Source organism: Xiphophorus couchianus, chromosome 5, assembly GCF_001444195.1.
Source record: "Xiphophorus couchianus chromosome 5, X_couchianus-1.0, whole genome shotgun sequence".
In the NCBI taxonomy this organism is placed as follows: Eukaryota; Metazoa; Chordata; class Actinopteri; order Cyprinodontiformes; family Poeciliidae; genus Xiphophorus; species Xiphophorus couchianus.
The window spans coordinates 7,812,095-7,829,530 of record NC_040232.1 but is presented as its reverse complement, the minus strand read 5'-3'; the positions used below and the strand labels follow the sequence as shown (position 1 = coordinate 7,829,530).

At 37.8% G+C, this 17,436-nt stretch overlaps 1 protein-coding gene across 2 annotated transcripts in view; it reads right to left on the bottom strand.

Annotated features, from left to right (window-relative positions):
• The window catches only part of LOC114145604 (slit homolog 1 protein-like), a 60,856-nt gene extending 46,174 nt beyond the window's left edge, over positions 1-14,682 (bottom strand). Inside the window, exons 1-4 of one of the 2 annotated variants that reach the window (XM_028019247.1) lie at positions 14,124-14,682; positions 3,308-3,379; positions 1,675-1,746; positions 1,493-1,564 (exon numbers count right to left, since the gene is read on the bottom strand). In XM_028019247.1, coding sequence (XP_027875048.1) covers positions 1,493-1,564; positions 1,675-1,746; positions 3,308-3,379; positions 14,124-14,320 — 413 coding nt within the window. In that variant the 5' untranslated portion in view covers positions 14,321-14,682. The remainder of the gene's footprint in view (positions 1-1,492; positions 1,565-1,674; positions 1,747-3,307; positions 3,380-14,123) is intronic. The other variant, XM_028019248.1, reaches the window with a different exon arrangement.
• Positions 14,683-17,436: the final 2,754 nt, after the last annotated feature.

Below are 17,436 nucleotides of genomic sequence, written 5' to 3'. Positions count from 1 at the left end.
TGTAAGTTTATCTTTCACAAACTCACATTTAGGTACAAAATCTAAAACTTTAAATTTATTTGACGTAAAGAGTAGATTGTAGACACAATTCAGTCCAGGACTGGGTGGAACAGAACATGAATCCTTAATTGTGTTGGGGGAGAAGCCGTTCTCACTGACCTCAAACAGACCTCCACATCACGCACTGATGTGAAATAATACCTGATAGTGCTTTAGGCTGTTTTCACACCTTATAGTCCAATAGACTCGATTCGATTTGGGACCAAAACTGCAACATTTGTTACATTTTCAGGTGCTGCGTTTCGCTTTCACACTGAACTGTGTCAAACAAATCAAACCCTTTGAAAGATCTGTTCCCCTCCTCGCCTGTGGTGGCGCTGCATTAAGAAACACTGAAGGAAATGACGGAAAAACCTTTGAAGAAGACGCTGAGCGCAACTTTCTTCTTCATCACATGTAAACAAAAATGGAGTAGCGTCAGATTATATTGCTTGTAGGATTTCTCTTTTGTTGTTGGTAACAGATCATGAGCCATTTCTTTCTCTGGCGCTAGACTAGCACCATCTTTGTTTCTGCATCAACGGCTTAAAGATGATCATCGGCGCCCTTTGCTGGATGGTGGGAAAACTACAACATCAAAAGAAGGTCTAACCCAGAGGTGTCCTCAGCAGTTTGGTAGTAACTAGTTACATTTACTCAATTACATTTATTTGAGTGACGCTTCTGAAAAAAATTACTTTCAGTTGTATTTTTACTATGCTGTACTTTTTACTTTTACTTGAATAATTTTATTATGAAGTATTTCTACTCTTACTTGAGTAAAATTTCTGGATTTTCTACCCACTGAATGAAAAACAAAAATGTTTTAACCAAAAATTCATGAGACACAGACACACAGCTGCAGTCTTTGTTAAAGTTTCATAAGTTTTTTATTGAAAGAAACTGATTTTGAAACTTTTCTTTTGACTGATTTTGTTATTTATATAAACTATCGTAATTTTAGTCCTTAAAATATTAACATTTCCACGTAAATTCATATTTTGGTCCATCTGATGATGTAATTTTTAAATATTAAATGATTGATAATTTGATCGGTTACTCACTACTTGAGTAAACTTTTTATCAAATACTTTTTTACTCTTACTTGAGTAATTTCTTGGATGGCTACTTTTTACTTTTACCTGAGTAAAATATGTTGAAGTAGTGCTACTCTTACTTGAGCACAATTTCTGGCTACTCAACCCACCTCTGATCGTAACTCTATGCTATCAAACAGTTGCTTCAGAGCAGAGCTTTAAAACATTTAAAATTATTTGCACGTTCTTCATTCGCTCCAGAAATGGTCGAGAAAGAACTTAAGGTATTTATTTGGTTTGGTCATTCATTCCTATGTAATTGATCAATACTTAGTCTTGTCATTTCTTGTTTTGTATAAATTGTTACAGTGTTTGTTTCCAATAAGTGTTGCATAAAGACAGGAGTCTGTACTCACAGTCGAGACAGAGCTTCGTTCTTCTGAAAGAGCAGCTCTGGAAGCTGGCTGAGACGATTTCTGTTAAGACGCCTGAAGGAACAAAGAGACATAAAACTGAAATAAGTAAGACATAAATGTTATTACTGTCTTCAAGAGGAACTTAGGAGTCAGATTGTTTTTAAAATGTTCTGTGCTCTCACAGTCTTTCCAGCTCCTTCAGCTCATCAAAGGCTCCTCTTTCAATGCTACTGATCTTGTTCTCCATCAGGTGACTGAAAAAAGAAAACATGAATAAGAAAATAAAACTAACTAATCCTGGAAGGTTTAAATCTTCTGAATACATTGCACCATATCACTCATCATACATTTTACAACTAGTGTTAGTCTTGTACAAAAATAAAACAAATAAAAATATAAATTAACATAGGTGAAAATATGAACAAATTTGTTGATGTTCATTCAATCCAACATTTGTCATTATAAGGGATTCAATTAAAAGCAAACACCGTATGTATAAAAGGATCCATTTTTAATTTGACAGAATTAACCCCCGGCCCGCCGCTGACTTATTCCGCTAGTGATTCAGATACATCAATAATCAGAAGTAAAACTTTATTTATAGCTTAAATAATAAAGTGTGTTAATAATCTTTCCCCAGTTTATGGCTATTTCAGAGATAAGTAGTATTTATGGTTTATTGTAGAAGGGTTTTGATAAATTTGTCTTTTTTCTGATTACTCTTTTGGGTGAATACGGACACTAAACATTTTTAACATTTTCTTAATCTAGCTGGTTGCAAAATACGCTCATACCTTCCCTACCTATCAATGACAGGTTGTATGTTATAGAGAAATGTTTTTAATGGTCTCTGTTCTGCTCACCACTGGTGAAACACGCTACACCCTTCTAAGAGTTACAAGTCCCAGGATTCCAAAAGCTTGTTAATCTTTTCCAAACAGGTCTCTGGAGACGCCGTTTGTCCTGCTGTTAACTCCACGTCCATCACTAACATTTGACAGAGCTCTGATCCCCAGGTTAGCACAGGAAACACCAGTTTTCCCACAGGCCACAATGTTTTCAAGCTGAAAGGTAATGGATAAGTTTGTACTCTGTGTTTTACATCTGGCTGACAGTGACACTAAACAAGCACCTCTAGTTGGCTCATGTGTCACCACAGAGCCTGAACATTTTTCCATGCCCTCCGGCTTTCCAGGGTAAAGAAATGTGTGTGTTCCCTCATATCCCTACTTGACCTAATGCTACTGAAGACATGTGGGAAAGAATTTCTCAGATATTTTCAGACACTCTGTCCACACTGAGCTTAAATCCAGAGGACTGCTTAAAGTTAGGGCATATTTACTGAGAGTGTTACATAGTACATAGGGCTGGACAATATGGCTGAAAAACATACCATGATATAAGTGTTTAATATCAATCGATATCGATATTGTTTCGTTTTTTGTTTTAAATATCTGAAATACTGCATGACATTTATTGTTTTAACCACAGTTTTCACTCCACAAAATATTTTTCTTATTTTTAAGCAGTTATGAGGCACAGTGGCAAAAACTGAAACTGCTGCTGCGCCAGTTACTCAACAGGTCATTGCTAGGTAACCAAAGAATGAGTTGCTAGGTAACCAATAAGTGAGTGAGTGAGTTACGGTAGTTGATTCCACCAACTTTGCTCAGCTAGTTGTGAGAGGTTGAAGGCCCTTCCTCTGCCTAAATCTTCCCGAATGCTTTGCGATTCTGGATCGGATTTCGGAGAAATTATCGAAGATTCTATCAGTATCAATATTGATCCAATATGAGAAAAGTCAGTGGTACTTACAGAACTCTGAGGTGTTTAAGACCAGAGAAATCTGTCTTGGTTATGACCGTCAGGTTGTTCTCGTTCAGATCGCTGAAAAATAAAACAAAAGACAACGGAATCTTTTAACAACTGCGAGAAAAAAACCCACATTAATACAAAAGCATTATCCAAGTGTGCATTTTAAAAATGGACAAATTGTGTGAAAAATTGGTAATATAATGCTTTGGAGATCATATTTTTGAAGCCTTCACTCTAAGATCCAGTGTTGTCATGTTACAATATTTCTATTTCATACAATAAAAAAGTGCAAATGTTCTCATTTTTTCACACAAACCTAGAAATTGAACAATATTGTTCAATCTCAGAAAGCTGCATATAAGTTCCTCCCGCAGAGTCCAAAGGAAAAGGTTTGGCTTAGCAAGATTTCTGTGATTCATTAAACCAGATTAATATTGAAGAATGAAAGTAAAATATTTTCAAATTGTTCTGGCTAATCATTGCACTGTCTAAAATATATACATGGTGAAAAACTTGTGCAAATATGCAAACCATAATATATTTTCTATTACATTAAACATTAAGACATTTTCATAAAACCTTACAAAAGAAATCTGAAAATATATTTTAATGTCCAGTACTCCTACAAAACCATGTAAAAAGTTTAACCTTTTTATTTTTGTTCACGTTTTTCTATGTCTGGATCTTCCAGGGTTAAGTAATTGGCCTGATTATGTCTTGCCCAGTTTTCTACAGCAATCTGTACCTCCAATTTAAATTACATTGATTTTGTTTTGTAGTTGGTTTATAAATCCTGAACATTTGCTACTTGTTGGCGTAATTACAGATGCTGCTTGCGGCCTCATTGTTTGGACCGACTGATGATGTCACTTTTCCCACAAGCTCCTCTGGTAGGTGAGTAAAATGAGCGCAGTGTTTATACTGCGGAGTGTCGTGTTTCTGTCCTACTGGAGCAGCCTGACCTTGTCCTGTTCACCATTTATATGAGACTGAGAGAAATAGGAACAAAAATATAAAGAAAACACCTGCTGAGGAAATACAGAGACCTCAGTTAATTATCTGAAGGTTTCATTAAACTGGCCTCAGATTGAGATTTTAATCACACTGCAAAAACATAAAATCTTACCAAGTAATTTCGGTCAAGTTTCTAATGGAAATATCTTAGTTCACTTGAAATAAGACAAAACTAACTTACAATTAACTTTTCAACAAGAAATATGAGCTTGTTTTAAGTCAATAATTTCTTAATATTGAATAAAAAAGTATTGGTTACATTGGCAGATTATTTCACTTATAACAATAATCTGCCAATGGAACAAGTAGGGTATTTTTTGTCAATATTAAGGAATTATTTTCATAAAACAAGTCCCTATATCTTGCTGAAAAGTTACTTGTAAGTTAGTTTTGTGTTATTTCCAGTGTGTAAAGATATTTCCATTAGAAATTAGAACAAAAATACTTGGTAAGATTTTGTGTTTTACATTACATTTTTCTCTCGCCATAATTTAAGAAGAAAATGTACAAAATGTCCCTCTGAATGAAAAGTAGAAGGGAAATAATTCAAGTTGGGTAGGTTGAAGAAAGAAAGAAAAAAGAAAAGAAATAGTGCGCTAAACGAAGCTGCTACTACAATTAAACACACAAAAAAACTACTTCAACACTAGTGCTACAATAAAATCAAAATACACATATTGCTCATTAAAACGACATATTCCAGCAAGGAAACAAACCAACAAATCAGACCAGAGCATTAGCATCTTGACACAACTATAAATATCTACCTTATTTATCATTCCAATTTAGCTCTGGTTCCTTTAATCACAGAACTGCACAAATTAAAATTACAAAAATATATTTGTTTAATGGAAACGCGGCAGTCACACAACAATAAATCACATTGTTTGACAGGTTTTATCAGATTTATTTCTCAAACTCCAGTAGAAACACTTTTTTTCTGCATCACACAAGTCACATGATGAACAGCCGGATGTTGCTACTGACAGAAACACCAAAGAAGACGGCAGGTAGTGGTAATAGAATGATGGTTTGTTTTTGTTCTTTTCTGGCTCCACCAGGGCTCTCACAGCATCGCACAGTTCATAAAAAGTTTTGTGTCATTCGAACGTGTTGAATCGAAAGCTCTTCTGTAAAATCTCAGACGGATATACAGATCCCAGGTATAGCAAGTTTGTCTCTCCAACGCCTGAATAAAACGCCGACGTCTCCTCTGATGGCTGATAGATGATGATGCTAGCTAACTGTTTACATCCGTCGCCGCCATGATTTTTGCATGAACAAACTTATTCACGTGGGATTTTGATTTCATCCATCCATCCATCCATTTTCTTCCGCTTTATCCGGGGTCGGGTCGCGGGGGTAGCAGCTTCAGAAGGGAGGCCCAGACTTCCCTCTCCCCGGCCACTTCTTCCAGCTCCTCCGGGGGAATCCCGAGGCGTTCCCAGGCCAGCCGAGAGACATAGTCCCTCCAGCGTGTCCTGGGTCTTCCCTGGGGCCTCCTCCCGGTGGGACGTGCCCGGAACACCTCACCAGGGAGGCGTCCAGGAAGCATCCTGACCAGATGCCCGAGCCACCTCAACTGGCTCCTCTCGATGTGAAGGAGCAGCAGCTCTACTCTGAGTCCCTCCCGGATGACTGAGCTTCTCACCCTATCTCTAAGGGAGAGCCCAGCCAGCCTACGGAGAAAACCCATTTCGGCCGCTTGTACCCGCGAGTCAGTTTGATTTCATTTCTTATTTAATGGAAACACAATTTAAATAGATTTTTTTGACTCTACCAGAATACCAACAAAGATTTGCACACATTTGTAATGGAAGCACAGCTACAATTAAGTCTAAATAAGCTATTAGTTGCAAGAAAAATATATTTTTTGTCTGAAATACCAAAAATGGGGAGCTTAGTTGGAGGAGAGATGTCTAAAGCAGGGGATTGGCTGCAGAGGAGGGAGTGAACAGCATGGTGGGGGGTCCAGAATAACTCCCTAGATGGGTGTGAAATTACCCTGACGATTAAAGTGCACAAGCAAAACAAGAATCAAGAGGGAACGCAGCATAGTCAGTGTAGTCTACATTATGAGAAAGAAAGACAGAAAGAAGGAACAAAAGAAAGAAAGAAAAGAGAGAGAGAGACACCACATTCTGCTAATTGCATATCGTCCCCAGTAGCTGAATTTCTGTGAGGAGGAGGAAGGAGAGGAACAATACCGCGAGGTTAATTGATTTCTGTGCAGCAAGGCTGGGTCACGGGGTCAGCTCAGCAACAGACTCCACTTGATTGGCGACTCGGCCAAACAATAGCTCATTAAAGCAGAACGCGTCTCGCACATGCAAACACAATCGGCCGCCTCAGTTGGCGGTTAGCCCGCTCCGCTCTTTGCTCCTCGGTAACATCTGACAGGGAAGGAGAGCAGCAGGAGGTCAGCTTACGAAAACGACAACCAGACCAACACAACTTCCTTTGGACTGCTGGAGAGAAACGATACAACAAAAAAACGCTAAACATTAGTACTGGATTAGCAGTGAGCTACTTATTCTCACTCGCAATTTGCAATCATCCCCAGTGTTTCTGGATACCAACGAGTTGCTGTGTGCAATTTTAATTTGCTTGCAGCAAGCAGAGCCCCTGAAAAATGCAGTGATCAATACAATATCAGGATACAGACTCCCGGAGTAAAGAAGGTTCTGTTTCCTAGAAAACCACAGAAAACAAACAGAGAGGACAATACATCCAGCAGAACGACTCCTGAATCTCAATCTGTTTTGGTTTTTATATTAAACTCATCTTTCTTCTTCAGACTCTGCAACAATAACCCAGCATCATCATTTTAAATGTTTATACTTTAGTTTATGCAGAGCCTTGAAGAGGTTTTTCATATCTTTTTATTTTAGAACCTCAAACTTTACTGTTTTGTAATTAGATTTTATGTAGCGAACAAAGTAGTGCATAACCAAACTGGAAGAAACACATTCTATATAATACAAATAAAATGTAAAAAGCTGTGATCTGCATGCAGTATCTCTTACCTATCTTTATACATCTGTAGTTTGAGATTTTGGCCAATTCTTCTTTGCAACTTGGCTGAATTTCAGTCAGACTGGATGAAGAGCGTCTATGAAAATCAACTTTTGCACTGCAAAAACCAAAATCTTACCAAGTATTTTTGTTCTAGTTTGCAGGGAAAATATCTCAGTACAGGCAAAACTAACTCATAAGTAACTTTCAGCAAGATATAGGAGCTGATTTAGAGTCAATAATTCCTTAGAGCTAATAAAAAAGTTCTAGTTCTACTGAAAGATTATTTCAGTTATTACAACATGGGAAAAAGTGGAAAAATCTGCCAATGGAACGAATACTTGTTTAATCATTAAGGATTTGTTGACTTAAAACAAGCTCCTATATCTTGCTGAAAAGTTGCTTGTAAGTTAGTCTTACTTTAAGGGAACTAAGATATTTGTACTAGAAACTAAACCAAAATTACTTGCTAAAATTCTGTTTTTACAGTGCAAGTCTTGTCACAGACTCTCAATAGCTCTGTTTCCATTGATTATATTATTGCTCAAATTTGACATTTCGAAAACAAATTTGCTTAATGGGGGCACAACAGTTTATCGTTTTTCGATAAAAAGTTTCTTTTGTCCGTATCAAAACTTACTTCTTTTGTAAAACTGCAAAAAAAAACAAAAAACAATTTTTCTTCCATCACATGAATCATATGATCAACAACCAGATGTTGCCACCAACGCAAACCACGAGGAAAATACAACAGGAAGTAGATGGAGTATGATGACGCGGCATGTTTTTCAATAACTTACCACGTCAACAAACTTATTCATCATGTGTGATTTTAACTTTATTTACTATTTAACAGAAACACTGTAATTGGGAATTTTACCTTATTTTTTCAACATTAGCGGAATATTGACAAAGTTTAGCGTACATTTGTAATGGAAACCCAGTTAATAACCCAGTATAATACTGTTTGTTTCAGCGTTTTTACTTGCAGAAGGATTCACTTTACAACCTCAAATTTCAATGTTTTGTAATTTGATTTTACGTAGCGAACAAATACAGTGCATAATTGAACCGGAACAAAAATATTTTAACATAATACGAACACAATTTTTTAAAAGCAGATTAAAGATATTTTATAGTACCTGTTTTATTCACCTGTACTCAGATTTTGGCCAGTTCTTCTTTAAAACATGGCTGAGGTTCAGTCAGGTCGGTAAAAATATCCCAGTTTTGTCTCTTCTTTTCTTATTTGACATAAGAACAGAATAATCTTTCACAGAGATGGAGATCTCTCTAGCTTTTAATTCACTCAGCTCTGCAAAGTCTGGGCTTGTATCTATTTGTGATCAAAGTTTAAACCACTTTAAGAATTAAAAGGTTCAGTAAAAATCTGAGCAGATCTGGTTTGGAAGTAAAATCCGTTAAGGAAATTAGTAAATAATTGCAGTAAACAGCTGAATGCAAACATAAAAATGCAACTTCATTTTTATTATACTACCTACTTTTACTTCCCCCACCTTCCATTATCATCCCTTCATTCTTTCACCTCTCTCCACACCAATTACCCTCCTCCATCTTTCCCCCGTTTCCCATGAGAAACCCATCTTCCTCCTTATTCCCACTCCACTTTCAGAACCTTTTTTCTGTTTGCTTTGTGTTTCAGACTCATTCGTCTCATCCGTCATATTTCTCCCCTGTGGCAAAGCAGGGGATGCGACTAATATTAGCAGCATTACACGCACTCATATCTAATGACACTTCATTAGCGGCATCTTTCCCGCTCGCGGACCGCAGGGGACTCGGAGAAATGATTGGAAGAGATGAGCAGAGAACAAAGCGGCGATCGGTAATAAAACTGAGAAACGAGGTGTGTGTGTGTGTGTGTGCGTGTGTGCGTGTGTGTGTGTGTGTGTGTGTTTGGACGGTGAGAAACACAGACAGGGTACCTTCACTCTGCAGCCTGAAGTGACCCAATTCCGATTTTTTCCCCTCTTGTATCTGATCTTTTCGTGACAGTCTGAACAACACAGATCGGATTGTTTTTGAATGCGGCCCAGGCCGCTTGCATAGCCGATACGTAAGTGATCTTTTCAAATCTGAACGTCATTGATACTCGACAAACGTCACTACTCTGCGTCCTGATGCGCTCACGCGGTAGGTAAGAAAACAACAAACATGGCGGACGATAATGAGGATTAAGTTGTTAATCTTCTCGCTCCGATCGGACAACAACTTCAGAAACGTAAGATATGCTACGTTTATAGCATATAAACATGTTTCCTCAGCGCTTCTTCTTCTTCTTCGGCACGTTCTTCTTCTTTCTTACACCTTACACGGTGTTGTTTTGCCGTGTTGGCTCTCTGTGTGACGTTATTGCGCCCTCTACTGCGCATGCGGGACACTTTCAGTTCGTTTGAAGTTCACACGGGAGAACTTATAAGTCGCATATATTTGGAAGTGTGAACGACCACAGCAGAAAAAAAAAACTGGTTTGACAAAAAAAACGGGTTTTTTAGATTTAAAGTAGAGCTAGGTTATAAAATAAAACAAGTTTTTATAACCTAACGCTACTTTAAACTTCTCTACTACTTTCTCTGTTGTGTTCCTTGGTCTTTATGATGCTGTTTTTCACTAATGTTCTCTAGTAAACCTCTGAGGTATTCATAGAACAGCAAACTTAGATTAAATTACAAACAGTTATGTCTCTGTTTGCTATTTGTGGGACTTCTGAAGGACATTGGTTGTTTTGGATTTTCCTGACGGGCATCGGTGTAAAGGGGGCAAGAGAAGACGGCACGCCACATTTTCTCCGACTTATTTGTAAAAGAAAACTTGTACCACGGTCAATTCACAACTACATTTTTGCCCGTTTTTGTGTTTGTCAATCCCGTTAAAGGTTGCACACTGCAAAAACACCAAATCTTACCAAGTATTTTCTGTCAACCTTTTAATACAAATGTATTGAAATAAGACAAAACTAACTTAGAAGTAACTTTTTAGAAAGAAATATGAGTTTCTTTAAGTCAATAACTCCTTAATATTGATGAAAATTGCCTGTCAGATAATATTACGTAGAACAAAAAATCATTTTTGTCATGTTAAGTGTAAGACATTGAATAATTTGATTCAGATTTGATACAGTTTTTTTGACTTTCTACTCAGCAGAAACACAAAATTTTGCCAAGTATTTCTGTCTAGTTCATAGTAAATATCTTAGTACACTTGAGATACACTAGAAATACAACAAACTAAACTTCAAGTAGCTTTACAGTAAGATATAGGAGATTGTTTTAAATAAATAGTTCCACTGGCAGATTATTCACTTATAAGAAGACATTTTTCTCGTCTTATAAGTGAAATAATCTACCAATGGAACTAGCACTTTGTCATCAAGATGAAGAAATTATTGACTTAAAACAAGCTCCTATACCTTGCTTAAAGTTACATATAACTTTGTTTTGTCACATTTCAAGTTAATTATATCTTATTTCAAGTTATTTGCACCAGGATCTAGACAAAATTACTTGGTAAGACTTTGTGTTTTTGCAGTGTAACATAAAATGTGAAAAATTCAAGGAGTACAAAACAGTAAAAAAGAGATTCACTTGATTTTTTGTTTATATCAAGCACTACTTTTGGTCAGGTAAAACATTGTTTTAGAGATCGGCTCCTCAGTGCCATGTTAATACACTCATTCAAACATTTCTCCTCTTTCTGTCTGCATCACCCTTTCCTCTTTCCTCTCTTTTTTCTGCTACACTAACCCGACTCATCAGAGCCCAAAGGGCATTCAGCCCATTTTGCAGCATCGCTATGACAATCCAACAAGAAGGGGTGTTTAGTTTGACTGGCGCAGTCACCTTGATAAATGACCCCGTTATTGCTCTGACCGAGCAGCGTTCCCTGGGAATTCAGCGCTGGAGCAACTGAACACACACACACACACACACACACACTCTCTCTCTACCTCACACACCGCCGACTCTCTGCCCCAGTCCAGCTGACACACACACTCAGATCACTTTACATGCTCACTGGGCGACAAGACTTTTAACAAATAGCTGCTTAATGAGTCTCTCTCTGCTGCAAGGCGAGCTAATTAAATCTCTGACTAGGAAACAGTTCAAAAGGTCACAAAGATATTGAGAGAGAGAGCAACAAACAATTGTTTCAGTCATTGATTATTCTGATGATTAATCGGATGAAAAAATGTGCACGTTCAGCAGATCTTTCATTTATTTTATACAATATTAGAAATACATTAAAAGATATAAATAATTTAATTGGTTTTTTTAAAAAACAACATTTTATTGCAGTAAAACAGCATTCTTTTAGTCTATGTGTGATTGTTTGTAGCAAATGATGCATTTAAAGCTAAAAAAAATACTTTCAATAATGTGAAAAGCTCAGTTTGACTCAACATCAATACAATGTAGGATAATAAAAAGGTAGCAAAAGGTGCTTAATGGGTTATTTCTACAGAATTTGAACTGGGTGAAGTTAAAACTAGTATGTCACTTGAGGAGTTCTGGGTACAACATATTTACAAAGAATGTTGTTTTTTTTATCATAAATGCAAAATTTATATATTTTTTGTAACCACAAATGTGATCTAAAAGCCTCTCTCCTGCGGAGGGTTACCTAGTGGTGAACTGGTGAACGCTGCAAAAACACAAAGTCGTACCAAGTATTTTTGTTCTAGTTTCTAGTACAAATATCCTCGTTCACCTGAAATAAGAAAAAAATATCTGACAAGAAACTTTTCAGGAAGACAGATGAGTTTCCTTTGAGTCAATAATTCATTAATATTGATGAAAAAATGCTAGTTCCTCTGGCAGATTAATTCACTTATAACAGCAAATAGTCTGACAGTAAACTAGCACTTTTTCATTAATATTAAGAAATTATTTACTTAAAACAAGCTCTTGTTTCTTGATGAAAACCTACTTGTATGTTAGATTTTTTCTTTTTTCAAGTGCACCAAGATATTTGCACTAGAAACTAAACCAAAAATACTTGGTAAGGTTTTGTGTTTTTACAGTGTTTGCATCCATTCATGTGGAAAGGTTTCCGAATAACAAGCTTCCAGAAATGTTACGATAAAACTTAAAAAAAACTCCTGCATAAAATCACAACACAAGCTTTAACATGCAGTTTCAGAATTACACTAAAAAACAACTTCTGATGTATTTAGACAATTACTCCATACGAAGCAGAAGTCATTAATCACACATATCACCAGGTCTGCAGACGTGAAGGAAAGTTTCTAAAACTCACAACATCACTTCTTTGTCATTTACTCCAGTAGAAAACTAGAGCTGAAGGTTCAGACCTTTGACTTGTCGCCAAGCCGCCATCCAACATCGTAAAGCTATCGGGCGTAAAGTAGAGACCTCCTTCATGCTACAGTAAACCAAAGGAGAGGCGGGATAATGTATCTCCTCCAGCACCCCTGGCAGTCATCAATAATTCATACACAAGCACTCTGGAACCTGAAATAAACACATAACCTCACCAGGTATAAATACAAACACGTCCAACATGGCTTCTGGAGAAAACACTTCACGAGAGAAACACAGCTAACGGCTGTTTTCTGCAGAAATTACAAATATAAAACATGAAAATAGAAGGTCAACATGTTGGTGACACATATTTCCATTAGAAATGTATTGATTTGAGTTTATGTGTCGTTGGGATTTACATTTAAAGTTCATTAGGAGTTCCACCTCAGCAGATTGAAACAGTGCAGAGGTTGGAAATACGCACCAATATTTAGTCATCAGAAGTGCAAAATGACTTCAGACTCAACATTTACGGTACAGAATATTGTGTGCAAACAATTAATCTATTCTGAGGTAGGTGGGCTGTAAAAAAACAGGTTGCTAAAGTAAAAATGATAAAATGTTATGTTTTAATGTGCAAAACCAGGAAGTTGAGTCACACAGGCTTGTTAGCAAGTTATTGCACTAATTCCAACACATGCACTACTGTTGAAAGTTTTAAAGTACTTTCCTGAACAGCTAAGTATTTTTTTTTTATAGCTGATTAATTGATTAATCGTCAGAATAATTAATTCCTAAAATAACTGTTAATTGCAGCCGGAGCATTTTAATATGTTTCTAATATTGTATAAAAACGTTTAAGTGGTTAAATGAAAAACCTGCAGAATAATAAATAAACCTGCAGATTAATTGTCAGAACAATCAATGGAATAATCAATTACTGCAATAATTAATTGCAGCCGTAGCATTATTTAATGTACTAGACTGTTTTATATACTAATTTTTAGAGGTACTTTTTAAAAGCCCATCTAGGGACAAGTGCTGCGAACTAGCTGTTGCTGTTGCACTATGACGCAAACATGGGACTGCTGTTTCCTTCAGTTCGTCCATGTCGATGTGTATCTGTCCCTACCAAATAAACTTGAAATAAAATAAATTTTATTATTGTGTAATAAAACATTTTAAGTGGTTAAAATAAAAATCTAAAGAATGTGTCAATTTTTTTTATCTGATTTTCCAATTAATTGATTAATCATCAGAATAATTGTTAGCTGCAGCACAAATATCCATGCAGCTGTTAAATCCCAGATTTAGAAATCAACCTAACCTCTGAGGTGTTGAGTAAACAGCAACATAACCAGGTAAACTGGTTGTTTCCCTTCAAGTGAGAGCAGCAACATGCCATCACTTTGAAGGATTCCCCTCGCCTGTCTGTCTGTATCAGATCATTTGGTGGTCAGAACCAGCAGAAGAAGAAGAAAATACGTCTCTGTGTGACAACTCACAGCCTCTCAGTCGCTCTGGGAATGTTTTTGGGGACAGAGTGGATTCCCCGGCCGTGGCAGTCCACCGTGTTCCCCAGGCAGCTGCAGGGAGCCGGACACCCTTCAGCGCCTCCCGGACCCACCAGGACCGCCCACGCCAGCATCGTCCACAGACCCGCCGCCGACCCGGCTCCATCCTTTCTTCTCCTCGCTGGCATCCTGCTGTCCTCCACGACTCTCCAGGTTGATCTGGACCCGATTCCCTCCTCCTGTCGCCACACCAACACTTCTCTGCTTGTTTGTGAAAGTGGGCTGGAGGATGTGGGTGAAGTTCAGCTGGAGCTGAACAATCGCCACTTGAACCCAGAGAGGAATCTCACAGAGATAAAGAGAGGGGAAAAGGACAAGTGTATCTTCTTCTTCTACTTGTCCCCCAGCTCCTCCAACTGGGTTCTTTTCCTCTCCTCCCCTGTGTGTGTCTCTCTCTCTCTCTGTGTTGCAGCTGTACAGTGCACTTGCCTCTCCCCTCCACTTTTCATTGAGTCATTGTGCAGCGAACAGTGAGCCACTAGAAAAGAAAAAAGAAAAAGGGTGGGGGGGGGACTCCCTCAATCCCTCTCTATCTCACACACCCCATTTTACAAATAACAGCACCAAGACTCCTCCTACACACACACACACCCAGAATGAACTCACATCTATTCAGTGTCAGCAGCCGCCTGCAGTGACAGCAGCGGTCCACTCCACTCCCCCAGCTCTCTCTCTCTCTCTCCTTTTCCTCTTTTCTCCCCTCCCCAGAGGAGGAAAAGAGCCCAGGGCTCCGACGACACGATGAGAAGTCGTGATCGCTCTGAAGTATCCGACTGGGAAACTCTGGGGAAGACGTGAAAACGGAAAAGAACCAGCGATTTGGTGGAGAGATGAGACAGCAGAGGAAGCTCCGCTCAATGAAATAAACTTATCAGCATTTAACCAGTAAAACTTTGCTTTACGTTTGGACCAGTACACTGCAAAAACACAAAGTCTTACCGGGTATTTTTCACCAATTTCTCATGCAAGTATCTTATTACAGTTGAAATAAGACGAAATGTCTGCACAGGTTTCAGTGTTTTGGCAAATCCCTGTTTGCTGATACCGATTTTGGCCGATACCGATTTTTTTGTCTGAAAAGAAAGTTGCTGAGTTGGAAACAGTAGAGTGACGATTGTTAACTACAAACGTGCAGAAGACGACAATTGTTGATTTTTAGACCTTTCCTGGGTTGGATAAGGTCGGCTTCACGTGTAAGTATCGGCTGATCATCGATCTCCCAAAGTTGAAGAAATCGATTGGCCGATAAATCAGTGCACTTCTAAAATTTCTCTCCTTCAGTGACAGTCTGCTGCAGCCCAACACTGCAGAAACACAAAATCTTACCAAGTATATTTGGCCTAGTTTCTACTGCAAATATCTTCATAAACTTGAAATAAGACAAAACTAACTTACAGTAACTTTTATCAAGATATAGAGGCTAATTTTAAGTCAATAATTCCTTAATATTGATGAAAAAATACAACTTCCCTTGGCAGATTATTTAACTTACAGTAACACATTTTCCCCATAAGTCAATTTACCTGCCAATAGAACTAGCACTTTTTCATCCAAATTAATAAATTATTGACTTAAAACACATCTCTGAATCTTGCTGAAATGTTACTTGTAAGTCAGTTTGACTTATTTCAAGTGAAATAAGACATTTGCAGTAGAAATTGGACCAAAATTACTTGGAAAGATTTTGTGTTTTGGTAGTGAAAGGAGGGTTACCGTAGCTGTCAGGCTTCAATCAGCCAATCAAATTTATTTGTGTCACATTTCAGCAGCAAGGCAGTTCAAAGTGGTTCACATCACAAAAACACGAAATTCAACAATTTAAATGTTACATTTTGGTGTCATTATAAATCAAAAATGTTGATCAATGTGTCATTGATTATGTTTCAAAAGCAACTCCAAACAGGGCGGTTTTGTCTAGATTTAAAGGAACTCAGTGTTTCGGCTGTTTTTCAGTTTTCTGAAAGTTTGTTCCAGATTTGCGGTGCATAGAAACTGAATGCTGCTTCCCCATGTTTGGTTCTGGTTCTGGTTTTTAGCAGAGCAGAACCAGAAGGCCTCAGAGGTCTGAAAGGTTGACTTGATAACCACGCCCCAAAAAATCATTAAATATTCACATCCACGCTAATGTTTGCACAATCACCTCCTCTGTTCCTGCTCACTTCTGTTGTGCATCTTTTAACCAATTTAAATCATTATTAAAATAGACTAACAGCTAATTTAACCAAAATAATGACATTTTAATCTAAAATAGGAAATAAAACAAACTAATTTTAGAACTATTATTGAACATTACATTCCAGGGTTTCACCCAGTGTATTAAGCCTGGCGGGTCACCAGGCTTTACTTGTGTCCCCACCAGGCTTAGCATTGCTGGTTTATTTAAGTTTTGGTTTAATGTTTGCATTTTTTAAGTCTTTATTGTTGGTGTTCAGATATTAATCTCCCAATAACACATAATTATCAAGTGATATTTTCAAATTTCCTGTCAACTTTAAACATTTTGTAACTCAGAAACATGGCGGGCTGCTGGATGACTGACTGCCACAACCACCAGGCTTAGAAAGTCTTCTGGGGGAAACGTTGCATTTAAATTGTTTTACTGTGATCATGTTTTTCTTCATAATTCAGAGCCGAGGAAGAGCTTTGGTTAATTAAAGCATTTCCGTTGATTCCAGCGGAGCTGAAATGCAGTCAGCTGCCACAGATTTTACTCAGAAGTCTATTACGAATCCACTGACAAAGCTTTGAAATTCAAACCTTCACAGAAACCAAGATTTTTTTTTATACTAAAGAATAAAAACTGAAGACGAATATCTCACAGCAGAGATGTGGTGGAGTGAATGCAGTAATGTTGCACCTAAAACACACAGATTTAAAGCTTGACCATTATCAACCGGGGTGGCATGGTGTTTTTTATACACATGATTATTTGTGATGGTTTCTCCTTGTTCCCGCCCTGAAGGCTTTCTACGTTGGGTTCGTTTAACCAGGCAGGCCTCAGAAGTTATGGAAAAACAAATTGGCTACAGCCAGAGCCCATCTGCTTCCTTTGTGAACAGAATGACTCATTTGGCCATAATCGGCCACAAAGCAAAGGGCAAAGACACCAACATCTCCAGGGGTGGGACACTGTTGTTTCTGGGGCAAAAATGGCTCGTCAAGGATCAACGGATCCATTGGGGAGACGGGTTCCTACAGACACATCCAAAATGATTCCTGGAAGTCTGGAAAAGATGCTTTTAAA